General features: G+C 37.2%; 2 protein-coding genes across 2 annotated transcripts; both read right to left on the bottom strand.

The window, feature by feature from the left end:
• Positions 1 to 5,584: 5,584 nt before the first annotated feature.
• LOC147761187 (uncharacterized) lies at positions 5,585 to 8,444 on the bottom strand. The gene is made up of 3 exons (XM_087015207.1): positions 6,405 to 8,444; positions 5,760 to 5,862; positions 5,585 to 5,589 (listed from the first exon to the last, which is right to left on the bottom strand). The coding sequence occupies exons 1-3, from the start codon at positions 8,259 to 8,261 to the stop codon at positions 5,585 to 5,587; spliced, it is 1,965 nt and encodes a 654-aa protein (XP_086871333.1). The 5' UTR covers positions 8,262 to 8,444.
• A 332-nt stretch (positions 8,445 to 8,776) lies between these two features.
• Positions 8,777 to 12,578, bottom strand: LOC147761188 (uncharacterized). Its single transcript, XM_087015208.1, has 5 exons — positions 12,432 to 12,578; positions 9,736 to 9,842; positions 9,295 to 9,450; positions 8,981 to 9,124; positions 8,777 to 8,784 (listed from the first exon to the last, which is right to left on the bottom strand). Exons 2-5 carry the CDS (start codon positions 9,836 to 9,838, stop codon positions 8,777 to 8,779), a joined length of 411 nt encoding a protein of 136 aa, XP_086871334.1. The 5' UTR covers positions 9,839 to 9,842; positions 12,432 to 12,578.
• Between the last annotated feature and the right edge of the window lie 2,896 nt (positions 12,579 to 15,474).

Genomic DNA, 15,474 nt, shown 5'->3' on the forward strand with positions numbered 1-15,474 from the left:
TATTAGTGAACATACTATATAGAAAATGATACAGCAGTCGGACAAGGTGCTATAATAGTATATACGAGACATGCTGGATATGAAAAATAAAATGACTTCTTTTTTATTAATTTTCTTTTTAAATCTGATGTAATTCATCTCCACGTAAGGTGAAAAATTAAAACATCCTGTGACAGGCATGCAATATGACTGAAAGCACTACAGTTCTGGATGCGTGGGGGAGTGGGCGTTCGAACGAACCACCTTTTAAGCCTGAAAAGGCCCACACGGAAAAGAAGTTTGATAAAGGTTTTATTTCTCAACTAAGGAGGTCAGAATGTTCACTTTTCTTAAGTATATTTCCCAAATTACTGCACACAAGCCCCAAGACCACAAGCCTGATACTGCAATGACCTAGAGGCCATAACGTTGATAAACTGTGTCAACTTGCATCGTGCCTTGGCAGTGGGTTGATAAAACAAAGTTAGAGATCATATTAACTACGTGAAGACCGACCGATGATTTAAAATAAGTCGCTGCACCTAGAGAATGGAGTTTACACCCATTTACTACGTAGGAAAAACTCCCCAGCAACTTTCTTAAAGGAAACTCGAGACTTTAAAAGGTATTTATATAATTTTTACAAACAACTTTTTAAAGTGTGTAATGAGGTTACATTTTTTAATTAAAATTTCAACATTATCTGCTTCAATAAATGTTCATGTTTTAATCACTTCTCTTTTCTTTCATGTTCCATTTTTTTATCATTGATTCATGTTACATTGTAAAGTCTAATAAACAAATTTGGATTTTAGGCTCAAATATTTTTATTATTATCTAGACATGTTTTGTCCCAATATTAAATGGAAGTTTGCCATTTTTTTCTAGTCGTTATTAACGTTTATCTTATATGGTAATTATTCAAATAATTTCAACACAAGTCGACTATTTTCCACAAAAAAAATTGTTTCTCTAGTTTTCTTAGGTTAATTGAGTAGAAATTTACTGTGTTTGAAAAAACAATTACTATAATACCACCTTTACATTTTATTGGGCCAATTGCAAGTGCAATGCATAATTTCATCATGAGAATCTCTTCTTTAAGTGAGAAGTTTTCTCCGTTAATTTAGTAAATAAGAAGAAGAACAAGTTCACAGCTGATGTTAAAGAATAGGCAAACAATGCACTCTCCAGTACTTTGTACACAGAATAGATCTTTATAACAATTTGAAAATCCAAATCAATTTTCATAATTTTATTGTTGGCATTATGCACTGCTGGTGCATTCATTTGTTACTATACATATATAATTAATATAATTTAACACTAAAAAATTTGCTATGAAATAATTACGATACTATAACAATGAGAACATGTATTGCACAGATGTTTCTTCCGATTCAGAACCTATATTATACAACGTCCAGTAAGACAAAAATTTGATCCCATGAACACTGTCATTAAAAAAGATAAGCAGTGACACTCTTTGCCAATACTTCTTGGTGTCTAAGTCTAAAAATAATACTGATCAACAGAAACAAAATACGCTGCTCAATTAGTGTACAATCTGTGGGCATACTTCTTCTCATGTTTCAGAGAAAGATTATAATTCATATCGCCAAAAAGATAGTGACGTGAAAGTACTTAATGTGTTTCTTCTGGTGAATATTTTAATTATTAATAAGCCTATAATTTTCTTTGCTATTATGCTGTACATGTAAAAAATTTTATATGAATATTGTAACTTTTACAATAGTAATATAATCAGTTTTGTTATTATCCATGTTTGTCGAATATAGAACCAACATTTTGGCATACATGTATAATGTACAATCTGAAATTCCAAGTGTACAATTTAAATTCAATTTTTAAAATGGCTTTTTCAACAAAAGTCTTGGCTAAAGATGAGAAATTCTACTCACCGGTGATATAAATCAAAGTGCAGGCCACATCTTTAAGATACTGTACTTTTTAACTGGTTATGAAACGAACCTTACGCTACAATGCATGTAGAATTACAATATGTACAAGTCATGGTCATCGTGTCAGCAAACCCATTAACTATCACAACACAAACGGCTGCATTACATGTTTCATAGGACATATATTCACAGCAAGGAATTAGTCGTAATAAATCAACAGAAAATCTTGACTCAATAGTCAAATTTATTGACAATGTGTAATATGTGGCGAATATTTCAAACATTCACGAATTAAAAAAAGAAGAAAACACTCAAACACATTTTATTAAGATCAAGCACGGAAGCTCATAACTACTGCTCATAAGAAAAGCCTATAAATGTTATCTGTATGTGAAAGACATTTTTGCACCTCAGACAACTCATCGAAGGATTATCTTGTTTTCAAAATTCTTCTAGCTTTCCGTACAAAATTAGCTGCTGAAAATATAGTTGTGTCAACGTAATATGACACAAATATATGCACATGTGTACTTCAATCAACAAAACGGCGTCCACGTGACTGTCTTTTGACATACTCTTTTCTTATTAATCTACACACAAACACACAGACAACTTAAGCACTTCAATAAACAATGTGATAAGCACATGAAGTCGTATATGTACTATAATGTCGCCGTTTTGAAAATGTCTCGCTTGGCTAAACATTTATATATTTTGTAGTAGATCTGATAAAGAGGAGTCCTCTTTCGTTCCTACCTGTAAATAAAAACAAAAAATAGAAATAAAAATAAAAAAACAAACTGTTTTTAAGATAGCATGCAACAGTACAATCTAAAATAACATAACAAATAAATGAATAAAAATAACATTGCCCATGCTAAGGTCTGGTTCAGGGTGGACCCCCCCCCCCCAAAAAAAAAAAAAAAAAAAAAAATAATAATAATAATAGTAATAATAAAAATAAAATAAAATAAAATCTTTGATTTAAACCATTTACATTATTTTTTCGTCCATTCTTTATCTGGGTATACCGATCGATTTTGTGCATGAAAGACTGCAAAACTGGTCTTTCCCAACACATCTTTGTATTATTTTTAAGGCGATTCATTCACAAGGACCATTATATTTATCTGATCTTATCTGTTTTAACTTACCACGGCGGTCCACACGTTTTAATACTGAGAATGATTTTATTTTAGAACATTCTGTTTTAGAGAAGGGGTGCCTCAAAAGTTATGGAGATCGTGCTTTTATAATCTACGCCCCAAAAGTGTGGAATGGTCTACCAAATTTTATTAGAAAAACAGAAGACTTTGACAATTTTAAATCTCTTTTAAAGACCCACATTTTTAATTCTGTCTATATCTCTTAGATTTTTTTTAAATATATATATGTATTTTAATAAAATGATTTTTGGTAGTGTAAATTTTTAATGGTTTCCAATTGGTTTTTAATGATTTTAGTATATTAGCCATTATTGTGAGGCGCCTTGAGATAAAATGTAAGGCGACATATAAGAATCTTGTCATTATTATTATTATTATTATTATTATTATTATTATTATTATTACATCTTGGTCAACCGAGGAAAATAATTGTTGCCTGGTGGCCGTTGTCGGGGTTATTTTGCCAACAAATCCTAGTGCAAATATTTTTGAAAAAACAGTTTCGGTTTCGTAATGTCCTCTCAAAAAGAGGAATTTTTGGTTAATTGATGGAGCATGACGATACTGTCTCCGAAAATGTGCTTGCACTACAGTGTATGATTTGCAGGCTAAATAAGCGTGTCGTGTAATTAACAATTTTGTGCGGCTTATGCAAGTGTGCCTCAAACGCCGCAGAGTTCGTTTGGAGAATACTGTGGAAACATCATGACTTTTATTTAAAGCGACCAAGATAAAGAAAACTTGAAAACTTTGGGGAATGATCGTACTCAGTCCAAAGTTAAAGTCCAGCAAATTTCTTGATATTTGGCCAGGATCCTTTGTAGGATTTTATAGAATTTTTACGGTTTCTGATGTTTTTTTCTTATTTTTTTATTTTTTTTAGGGGGTGTTAAATACGAATCTTATCCTCGATAAGTTATTTTAATTATCTTAATACACTTAATTGTGAATTTAAAAGTCACTACGGGTTTCTTAATTTTAATTTCTAGCATACATGTATTATCAGAGATAATGCAATGAGGATATCCATAGAATCCTATTTGTGGACACTTATTTACCGCCTTTCATATTTACAGCTCTGTTCTGCATGCTACATTTATAACTGCTACATTCAGATAATATAACTCCATATTGTCAATTCTTCTACTAAAAGGAATTGATATGTTATGAAAAAGAAGAATCAGTTGAATCGGAGAACCACAACATTATGGGTTGTTGGTTTGTTAATCATTTATAAAATGGCTAATATGAATACACTGAGAATAAAATCGGAGTCCAAGTGACTCCAAAATTGGAGTCCAGCAGTGGTGCCTAAATTAACTCCCAACTGGAGTCAAGTTGACTCCGATGGAGAAATGCCACCCCAGACCCCACAGGAGGGTCACAATTGACTCCATTCATACATCCCTTCATCCCTTGAATTATCTCTACAAAAGAGTCATCATGACCCCACATTAAGGAATTTTGACTCCTTGGCACATCATGAACGAAAACAACAACAATAGCGGCAATGGGAGAGACAGTGAGTATCGTTCATTTTAGTTTGTTGTGTCCCCACAAGGGTCGAACCCACGTCCGCCCGCTCCAGAGGCGGACACCCTAACCACCAGGCCATGTGGTCACTTTTGTTGTTGAAGCAGCAATAACAGTTTGTATATATATATATATATATATATATATATATATATATATATATATATATATATATATATATCAATGAGTGAGCATACCTCTCAACTGACATGCATTGGTGGGTCAAACCTACAACCTGGAAACAAAACCTGCTGACCTGTATACCAACATATCACATAAAGGGTGTGTCAACTGAAAGCCCGGGCCAGTAATAAGTGCACGAGTTCTGTATGCAGAAACACACAGAAAACCACTTGTTCATGCATAAAACAAACTATGGCCAATAAAATAATGTTTATACTGACAAAGGATGATGAAAACTGTTCTCTCCACGCCGTCTGACTCTGATTTTAGAGTCAAATTGACTCCATGAGAGCCAGGGGGTGATTGACTCTGATAAGAGAGTCTAAAGACTCTGGTAGTGGGGTAATTTGACCCTTATATAGGAGTCAAATTAACTCCATGAGGGTCAAGGGGAGCTGGACTCTGACTAGAGAGTCAAATGACTCCAATTTTATTCTCAGTGATTAGAACCCTTACACTGCAAAATAATGATTCCAGTATCTTCAGTTCACTCCTTTTCGTCTGTTCCATTGGCAACAGCTTCTTTAGCAAAACGATTGGAAGAATCTTCTTTTGGATTCAGTTTTGCCAAGCAGGAGAACCCAACCGTCGTCAACTGTTGAACTGAAAAAGTTTTTAAACATTTCTTGGGTAGTTGAATATGACAAATGCGTTATATATACACGAGTCTGTAGATAAACCACACATAAATTCAATATTGACATTACAATTAATTCCCTTTCATTTCGCCCAAAAACATTCAAAATTACTGCAGTATACACATTTTATGTTTAAATAAAAAGATGATAGATGAACATCTTCCTATCCTGTTAGGTATAAGAATATTAGGACAGATGTGCACGTATAAATAATTGTCTATCTAATTAAATAAACAGATGGTCGAATTTAGTGCATTCCATTGAGGTTCCACTAGCCAATAAGTTATATATTTTTTGGCTAATGGCTAATCGCAAAATAAAAGAACAAAGTTGCATACTTATATCGTGAAGATGGGTCTTCAAAACATCTGCTGTGACGTCAGTGTCAAGACCATGTTCTAGTAAACCCATAATTTCTTTGAAAGGTTGTTGAATGCTATCCTGTAAGGAGACCACAATGTGCATAAAGTTTTGAAAAAATACAGACATAACTTTCGGCATTCCTCCTCAGGATCTTCTAATTTGCTGACATTTTTGATCTGGTATAAGTGAAGCTAACGGAGGCGGTCATGAAAAAAAAAACATTGCATTTAAGATATTACAGAACAGAACTGTATCCTTATTGATAAATAAGAAATCTTAAGAGATATCTTACTTGTCTATCCTATACTGTTAATCACAAGCCTAAACGTTTATCATGGTACTTTAACAATTACAACGTGACCGTGTGTATAATGTTGCTTTCTTTTAACATAGTTTTTAAACGTATATCAGAGTGCTGCCTAAAGTGACAAGCTTCAGTTGATATATTTAATATTGTGTGGATAAGAACATCACCAAATTTCAGTTACTTTTAAAAATCTTAAACAGTATCAGTAGAATTGAGAAAAAAAAAGAAAATGTCAGAGTGAAATATAAATTTAGTGCATTATTGCTACCGACAATTATAGGTTATCTCTTATTAGCTTTAATTTTCAACTTACTCTAACGAATTTCACTATCTCCGCCTTTTCCAGGATATCAACAGTGTGATCCTGCTGGTTGAGTTTTGCCACGTCCAGTGGGGTGTCGCCATCGTTGTCTGCCGCCTTGGTGTCCGCCCCTGCTTTCACCAGTAGTTTCACAATTTCTCTGTTACCTTGCATGCAGGCCAAGTGCAGCGGCGTCATTTTATATGCATCGCGGATGTCTGTGGCAGCTCCAAGCTCCAGGAGTTTCTCCACCACAGCGGGGTGTTGTTCCAGAACGGCGTGGTGGATCGGGGTAAGATCCTCGTGTGCGGAATCAGCACATTTATAGTACTTGTCATCAATTTTTTTTTCAATGTCTTCGGTGGGATTTTCTCCCCATCCTGAGTACAAAACCTTTCCGTATTCTCCCACATCTATATTTCCTCTTTTTATTTTTACAAAGAAGTTCGCAAGAAGTTTTCTCTTGACGTAAACATAATGCCACACGAGTCTTTCTCCATCCTTACCGCGTACTAAGTATATCCTATCACCTACGTAGAGATTACCTCGTTTGTTAACCAATCCAGGATGTGTTCTCAGAATGGCATCCAAACACTGTACTTGTCCACTGCTTGCTGCCAAGTGTGCTGGATTTTTGCCGTCGTTGTTTAGAACAGCTGGATCCGCCTTATGGTCATTTATCAAACATTTTACCACATCAACATGGCCATTTCTAGATGTTTCACACAGAGCGGTGTTCCCGTATTTGTCTTGGATATTTGGATCAACCCTACGACCGTGATTCCTTCTCAGAAGGGCATCCAAATATTGCGCTAGTCCACGACATGCGGCACAGTTTGCTGCATTTTGTCCATTATTATTTACGATGGTTGGATCTGCACCACCTTCATCTAACAGACATTCCACGACGTCCAGGCCGACGTTATTGAGAACTGCGATGTGAAGAGCCGTGTTGCCGTTTTTGTTCTGAATATTTGGGTCAGCCTTAACTTCATTTATCAAATACCTAACCATATCTACATGACCATATCTAGAAGCTTCACACAGAGCGGTGTTCCCATACGAGTCTTGAATATTTGAGTCAACCCTAAGTTCGTGATTCCTTCTCAGTATGGCATCCAAATATCGCACTTGTTGACTCCTTGCTGCCACGTGTGCTGGATTTTGTCCCTCGTTATTTAGGATGGTTAGATCTGCCTCACCTTCATCTAACAGACATTCCACGACGTCCAGGCCGACATTATTGAGAACTGAAATATGTAAAGCCGTGTTTCCGTACTTATTCTGAATATTGGGGTCAGCCTTATGTTCATTTATCAAACACTTTACCACATCTACATGACCATTTCTAGATGCTTCAGACAGAGCTGTGTTCCCGTACTTGTTCTGATAATTGACATCGATTCCGCCCACTGCTACTATTTCTTTCACTAACTCGACGTGACCGCCCCATGCGGCACACACCAGGGTATTGCTGGTCACAGGTAAACCATGGCGCTGCAGCCTGTCGTATATGTCTCTGAAGTTACGCATCGCTGCGGCATCGAGACACGTTAAGTCTCCCATATTTGACACCATACTTTTCTTGATGTCGATGTTCGGAAGATCAGTGAGGTACTCCACCACGTCATCGTACCCCATCCTACAGGCACGACCCAGGGCTGTTTCACCAGACTCTGTGACAGCATTCAGGTCTGCACCCATTTTGAGAAGCAGCTTCACACCTTCTAGGAATCCTGCACCAGCGGCATAGTGTAGTGGTGTAAAATTGTCTGAGTCAGTAATATTTACCAAATTATGGTTAAGAGTGCAGAGTTCTTTTAACTTATCAATGTTTTGACTCCTTACAACCTTGTGGATTAGCTTCATTCCACTCTCAGTTTTTCCTAACAAATCAATTCGGTCTGCCACACTCTTGCTGTGTCTCTTTACAGCTATGTCTTTGGCAGTACAGCCTTCCAGTTCACCAGGGTGAGTGCCACTTGTGACCTGCGTGGAAAGTGTCGCCCAATCAAAATGTCTCCATATAGTGATAGCTGCAAGTTCGTTATTGTGAAAGCATGTAGGACATTGAACCCATTTTCATTCCTGTACTCCAGGACTTTGTTTCTGTCCACCTGGCGGGCAATCCTATCAAGCATGTACCAAAGCTTTGGTCGTGCGATGGCGGAATACAGTCGGTGTAACGGATCAGGTATTATTGAAATGTCTTCGGTGTTTTTTGCTGAAATGAAGGAATGTTTTTTTGTGCTATAAAATCAGATATTTGACACAAACAGCATTATGTCATGCTTCTTGTCTACTAAAGAAACTAACATGTGCATAACAGGCCTAAAGTCACTGTACGTAGTTCACTGACATTTAACTGCGCATCGCTAATCCAACTACGGACCTAATGGAATGGAATGTCTCTGTTAAATCAAGGATATTAAGAAGGAAGATTTTGGTTCACTCTGTGTACATTGTTTGGCTATCAACGTTACTGTGGATCAGAGAGTGTGTCATCTTTCCCTTGTTGGAAAGAGACCGAGAAGATTCCTTTATCCGTCCATGAGTGACTATCAGACATTTTGTGACAATATTCTTACCTTGCGCCGGAATAACGACCTGAAAATCATCTTCATCCCTCGTATTATCTGCCTGAAGGAAGCGGTTGCTGTCTCCTATTTGGATGTTTTGACTATGGTTGATGCTTATCATCTGAATATTTGGGCTTGTTAGTTTACTTGGCACTGTAAAATAACATTAACTCAGTTTACCATGTAAAATTAAACTATGACAAGTCGTAGTGAAGTGACCAATGTTCAGGCTTGGTCTTGGCAGTAAACAGCCTCATTAAAATGAAAATATCTTTAGCTAAATGTTAACGTTTTAGACCGTTTGTTCTTTTGTTTCATCGTACCTTCTTCTCGAGTCCATGATTCTTGTCTGTCCAGATTCAGGATCATCAGCTCTAAAACATCCCTTTTCTTAGCTATGTCAAAAAGAATTTCTTCTTTAGTTATCTTAGCTCCTTCCCTTTCCAGCACAATAGAAAGCTGGTCATCTTGTCCATAACCTAACAATGGAAAACAGATTACATTTCAAAATTTAACAGAGCATTCCCCGATCCTTTCAACATAATAAAATCGATGGAAGTACATCTATCCTGTATGTACTGTATCTTTCAAAGACTTCTGTAAAACTGTGTTGGCTCGTTTTAATGCATACATACACACACACACACTTTTTATACGTATAGTCTTTTAACACGATTAATTAGCCTGGCTATTTTGTTGTTCAACAGTACTTTGTATGCCTTAAAAGTCCAACAAGAGTATCTTGATGGAACGACTGTACTAACCTAATAGTTGCCTGGCGTCTTGTAGCAACGTCTCCATTGTTGTTAACATACATGTTTCCCTCTTCCGACGGTCACTTGAGTAGATGATACAGGTGCTGCCCATCTTTCTGAATGAAAATAATAATAAATATCTCAGGCTTTGTCTTCAATCTCATATAGCGTGCATGTGGTTGGAAGCATACCGATATTTTATTTCCTAAATATAACATGAGTACATCTGTAGACCTGTGCACGGTGTAATGTCATAATCGGTCAATGGGTGTTTATCTTTCTTGTACTTTTGCACTCTTGTACTTTTACCGAGAATCGATTCTAACCATATAAACGAGTACAAATGCACTTGCTTGGTCATAAGAGAGTGGGCTGACCGCTCGGATGTTTAAAATTTCCGCTTCAGTGATTTTGTCATCAGCTGATTTTGTCATCAGCTGTTACAAATCATGTGTTTTTCCTGATTGGTGTGAATAAATCAGGTTCAATATATGGTGATTAATTAAACCTATTTAAGGTAGTCACCAAATCCAGTATGACACAAGACAAAAAAGTTCTGTGATGGCACGTCTGACACTGGAAGAGCGACTGCGGGCCCTGGGGATGCTGGAGGCTGGGTGGAACCAAAGAGATTTGATCACGTGACCTTGCTTTTTTAATGATCTTTTCTGACCTTTATTTCACCTTGTGCGACTGAATAATGGGTCATATTTCACACGAAAACTGTTATTTTCTTAATATGTCAAAGGAACTTAAAATATTATTTGATAAATAAATGATGCGTTTTCATTGACTGTCGGTATACTTTAATGGTTATAATCAAATTCAAACTACGCCACTATTTTCCCACTGCCATAAGGTATTGCTAACACCTGGTAGTTGACAACAGATTGTTGTAGTTAAACGTGAAAAGGAGACTTTGGCTCATCTGCTATTCCTATATAGATTAGTATTTGTTTTGTTGGCGGTGCACCCCACATACCCGACTTAATATATCCACGTGTGGGTAAGGGGCGGGACTTGATCCGCCATTTTAATTTGCGGAATATTTAAGTTTTACTCAATTATAAAATTATACATTATAAAATGGGCGATGTAGGCCAACATGAAGGCCATGCCAATAACTTTCATTTATAAAACAACTGTATAGACCTGCTTTTTAGATTTTTTGTTGGTGATTTTGGTGCATTTATAACTAGGACAGTAATATTACCAACAGTGTTTGCTTCAGTCTTGTGGCATGACATCTAGCAAGTTCAAAAGTTCTTGTCTTTAGTGATTATGCCGTCTTGAATACCAGTTTAGTTTGTAAACACACTCAACTCCAGTCAAACATTTTTCCCGTGATAATTGTATTACATATGTATCACCCAATAACCAAACTATTGACCCAAGATAAACCTTCTACCAGAAGTTAATTGTGAAATATTTGGAATTCCGTCCTTTTAAAACACGTGTACATGTAGTTCACAGGGGATCCCGCTGAGTGTGCTGCAATAAGTTAAATAAAACCAATTTCAATTTCCAAGAAAATAAAATACTACCCCAGTACTTACTTTTTTAAAAATATTCTCAACCTCTATTTCAATTCAACATGGCGTTCTCAAATGATCATGGGACCGGGTCTGTATCATCGATTTATTTATACAAGTTAACAGGTAATTTATATTGTACAAAGTAGGTCATCGCAGGCAAACACCAGGTGATAAGAAGAAATCGCCGTGCGTGCCGTTTTGATTTATAAATCTAGGTGAAGGATGGATATACTCCAGTATGTATTATAAAAAGGAGTTTCAATTTTCTGTCAATTGTGAAATTGTTAAACAGGTACATCTAAATAAGTCTTTATTTTTCTGTGACAATAAGCAACGGTATGAATCATTAGATTAAATCCAGGGCCCCGTAACTCGAAAGCATCGCGCAAGCGTCTCGATTCCATAACTCGCCCACACTCGGCCCATATAATACATTGTAGCCTCTATGTGATATCGTTAATTCGCTGAAAGCACTACGGCTCCGTTTGCAATTGGGGGTGGGGGTGGGGGGTGGGGGGGGTGGAGTTGAGCAAACTGTCCTTTAAGCCATGAAAAGTCCACTCGGAATTAAATATTGATCTAGGTTTCATGTCAATTCTCAACTAAGGATGTCTTAATGTTCACTTTTCTTTGAAAAAATTCAAATTGCTGGCCACTGGCCTGACAGGCCTAATACGATGACTTTGTTGAACGAGAAGCCATAAATTTGCCAAGCACTGTCAACTTGCATCGTGCGAGGGCAGGTGGACATGTATAAGAAAGCATATTTCAAGACACGATCACCTCAGTTCCCGAGGAAGGACTGCAGTTTTCCCTTCGACACGATTATGATGGCATGCAAGTGCATAACGATGCATTAGTGACACTGTTCGTTTAAGGTCGAATTCAGAACGGTGGACTAACTACAGCTAGGCCACGGGTCAAATATGGCGACCCACTAAAAAGCATGCCGTCTAATCCGCCAATTATAGACACTGAATAGGTTCCCCGTGGGGATGTATTCAAGTCGGTCGACCATATTTGACCCTCAGACTAGCTAGCCCACTGTTTTGAATGCGGTCTACTTCACATTGGATCTCATTGGTTACACATTGCCCACACTGCAGTAATCTGACTCGTTCAATTCCCCACCCCCCCCCAAAAAAAAAAAAAAAGAAATATAATACTTACTATTTCGTGTAAATAATCTCAGCGTCTATTTCGAAAGTTTCAATTGACCATGGTGTCCTCAAGTGATCAAAGGACTGGAGCTGTGTCGTCGATATATTGATTCAGGTTGACAGATAATCCCCAGGCCAACGCAAACAAACGCCATGCGATATGCAGGAATCGTAACGATTTGATAGATAAATTACTGACGGATAGATAAATGTATAAAAGAGCATACGGGTAAACGTTTTCTGTTTGTCCTTGTGCTGTGAATGTATTAAACAGGTCAATCTAGACAAGAGCCTTCCCGTTTATATTCTCGGAACATTTGTAATTTAAGCGCACAATGAAGCAGTAGCTTTAATCATTAAAATTAATCTTAAGAGGTCTAAGTTTTGTTTATCTTTATACACGATAAAGGAGTTTTAATTTTCCTTCCACAGGTTCATCTAGACAAGAGTCTTCTCGTTTTTAGTCCCGATAAAACATTTTTTAAAATTCAACACACCATTAACTATATGACGACCTACTGATGATTAATTACGATGGCTAAGCATCTATTTTAAAGTGGCTACACCTAGGAATTTACCCTCAATTTTACTAGTATGGAAAAACCCCCAGGAGACTTTTAAAGGGAAATTTAAGACAGTAAAGTAAAGTTGAAAAGAGTTTTTATGAACAACTTTTTTAAGTTTAGTGGCGAAGTAACATCTTTAATTTCTTCATTATTTGTTTTAATCAATTTTGCTTGTTTTAATCATATTTTTTCTTTTCATTTTTTTTAATATTTAAGAAGGCCCCTAGCCCCCCCCCCCCCCCCCCCACACACACACAAACACACACACACACACACACACAGACACACGCTCGCGCTTGAAGTCAGTCAAATAGATTTTTTGAGTCGGGCAAGTCGATTTTCAGACCTACTTGCCCGCCAAGCAAGTGCCTCCAAAGGTTTATGTTTATTAGGACAAGGACTCATATAAACTGTTTTATTGGTCCCAGCTTACAAGTGTCAGAATAGTCCAGTGAACTTGTAACGAGAGAGAGAGAGACTCTAACACGAAGGCTCTTACACGAAGGGCCTGTCACCAGTGTGTTTCCTCATGTGTGTAACATATAGATATGTGTGAGACTGTGCCTGTGTGGGTGATTGTGCTAGCGAGGTGTATTGTGCTCGTCTCTTTTCGTTTGTGTTCGCGTAAATTCGTCTGTATATGATACAACCAATCCTCGCTACTTGACACAAGCTGGGACACTCTTAGAGGACTATACTGGTCTACCATAAAAAAACATCAACATTGGTTGAAGTAATCAAATTGAATGTCGTCAAATCTCCATAGGATCCGGTATAGTCAATAAAATATGGGTAACTTGCGAAACTTGTGAAAGGATACCCTCCAGGGGCGGATCCAGGATTTTTTTAAGGGGGGGGGGGTCCGAAACGACAAGTCTAGGATGCGAAACCGACCAACGCCCCATTTGTGTGGGATCGGGGCCTAGTCAAGGTCCCCAAAAATTTTGGGTATTTTGGAAAGCAAGCAGTGCCCTTTGGTAGGTTTAAAATTATGATTTAGCTAGTCAAAATTCTAAATTCAAAAGGGGAATATTGGTGTGATATATTTTTCAGAAACCGAAGGGGGGGGGGGTCAGGACCCCCAGCCTCTTAACGCCCCCTCTAATTCCACCACTGCCCTGGGCGCACGTTAGAAAATTTAAAATAAAATATAGACAGCCTTCTAATCGTACTTAAACTCTCTCCACTCATATTAAGCGACCTCGGCTACATCGTTCAATTCATCGTTTGCAAACCCACATCGGATATCGGTAGAAATCCACTACATGTAGGCCTATAAACGCTGATAAAGTCCTTGTCGTCAGACTACAAACGCACAGGACAGACTACGATGTTCAAAGTACCGTAGAGAGAGAGATGCTTTTGAAAACAAATAAAGAATCGTTTTAGCTATTGTAATGCACTGTAAAAGCACTGTATGGCTATGCAGATATGTTGTTGCACATAATGTAAAATAAATGGATATTGATGATGTTTTCAACAGTTGTTAATGTGTTGTGCTCTATCCAGTTCACGCGAAGAAATTGCACAATATGGTATATGCGAAGACACTGTCATACCCTGCTTTGTATTATTTTAAGATAAAAAAGGTTAAATAAAATCTATACTATGCTGAATTTTCAAAAATGAACAAAAAATCATTGTGAAATGGTGTCATGGCTAAGTAATATTAAAAATGTGCAGATTTTCGGTGTTTTTTAATTACGCCAACAGGCTTGTCGCCAAAATGTAATAAAACTGAATAGATTACAGCGAAACTTCGATTATCAGACGCAATGTTAAATAATGTTATACGGTCATCTATATAGCTTTTGTTTAGTGACTCAAATAGTATATTGATAAGTACAGGTGGTTCCTAGAAAGGCATTCTGAGAGTGCAGACCTCCGCCAAGGATCCTGTACTAATATATTGTGATAATTGAGAGCACCTCCAAAACTTCACTGGACCTATATCGCATTTGCTGTAGTATCCTTTAAATCATACTTGGATCCAGGTAAGATGGTGAACCGGTTCACTACCAAAATAAAACACTTTAGGAAAGCCCATTGCCGACCTGTACTGTGCACACGAGATTTCAAACAAAGACGATAGCGGTTACTTGAACACCCATGGTTGTGAAGACGGAAATATGCACAAAAACCAACGGAAGACACGTGTGATTTTGTAAAAATGGTGCAAAATGATATCTACGCCTCCAACTTTGATCTCGACGACACAGAGACCATGGTGCAGAATTACAGCTGTGATATAAGTGGTGACAGCACGGTATATAATGAACTGTATATTTACATGTACAGTGAATAATGAATTGTCTCGCAATTGCACAAGCATCCCTAGCTGGAACATAGGATATTTGAACACGCAGCAATGTTCAGATCTATGAATAAAACTGCTAAAAAGAGTGTCAGATATCAAAGACATGATTTCAAGTTTTGCACTGGCCGTTGAACGTTTCTGTAGAATATAAGTTAGAAAATAAGAAGGCC

Source organism: Lingula anatina, chromosome 6 (genome assembly GCF_051362555.1).
Source record: "Lingula anatina isolate TDL-2025a chromosome 6, LinAna3.0, whole genome shotgun sequence".
Lineage (NCBI taxonomy): Eukaryota > Metazoa > Brachiopoda > Lingulata > Lingulida > Lingulidae > Lingula > Lingula anatina.

Bases quoted from the DNA above. Each gene is read 5' to 3' on its own strand.
- LOC147761187 (XM_087015207.1), bottom strand. From the start codon at position 8,261: ATGAAGCTAATCCACAAGGTTGTAAGGAGTCAAAACATTGATAAGTTA. The intron at 5,863-6,404 runs GTAAGTTGAAAA...GTCTCCTTACAG, and splicing joins AGATAGTGAAATTCGTTAGA to GATAGCATTCAACAACCTTT.
- LOC147761188 (XM_087015208.1), bottom strand. From the start codon at position 9,838: ATGGGCAGCACCTGTATCATCTACTCAAGTGACCGTCGGAAGAGGGAA. The intron at 9,451-9,735 runs GTTAGTACAGTC...TTCCATTGTTAG, and splicing joins AGACGCCAGGCAACTATTAG to GTTATGGACAAGATGACCAG. The intron at 9,125-9,294 runs GTACGATGAAAC...GTTATTTTACAG, and splicing joins ATCATGGACTCGAGAAGAAG to TGCCAAGTAAACTAACAAGC.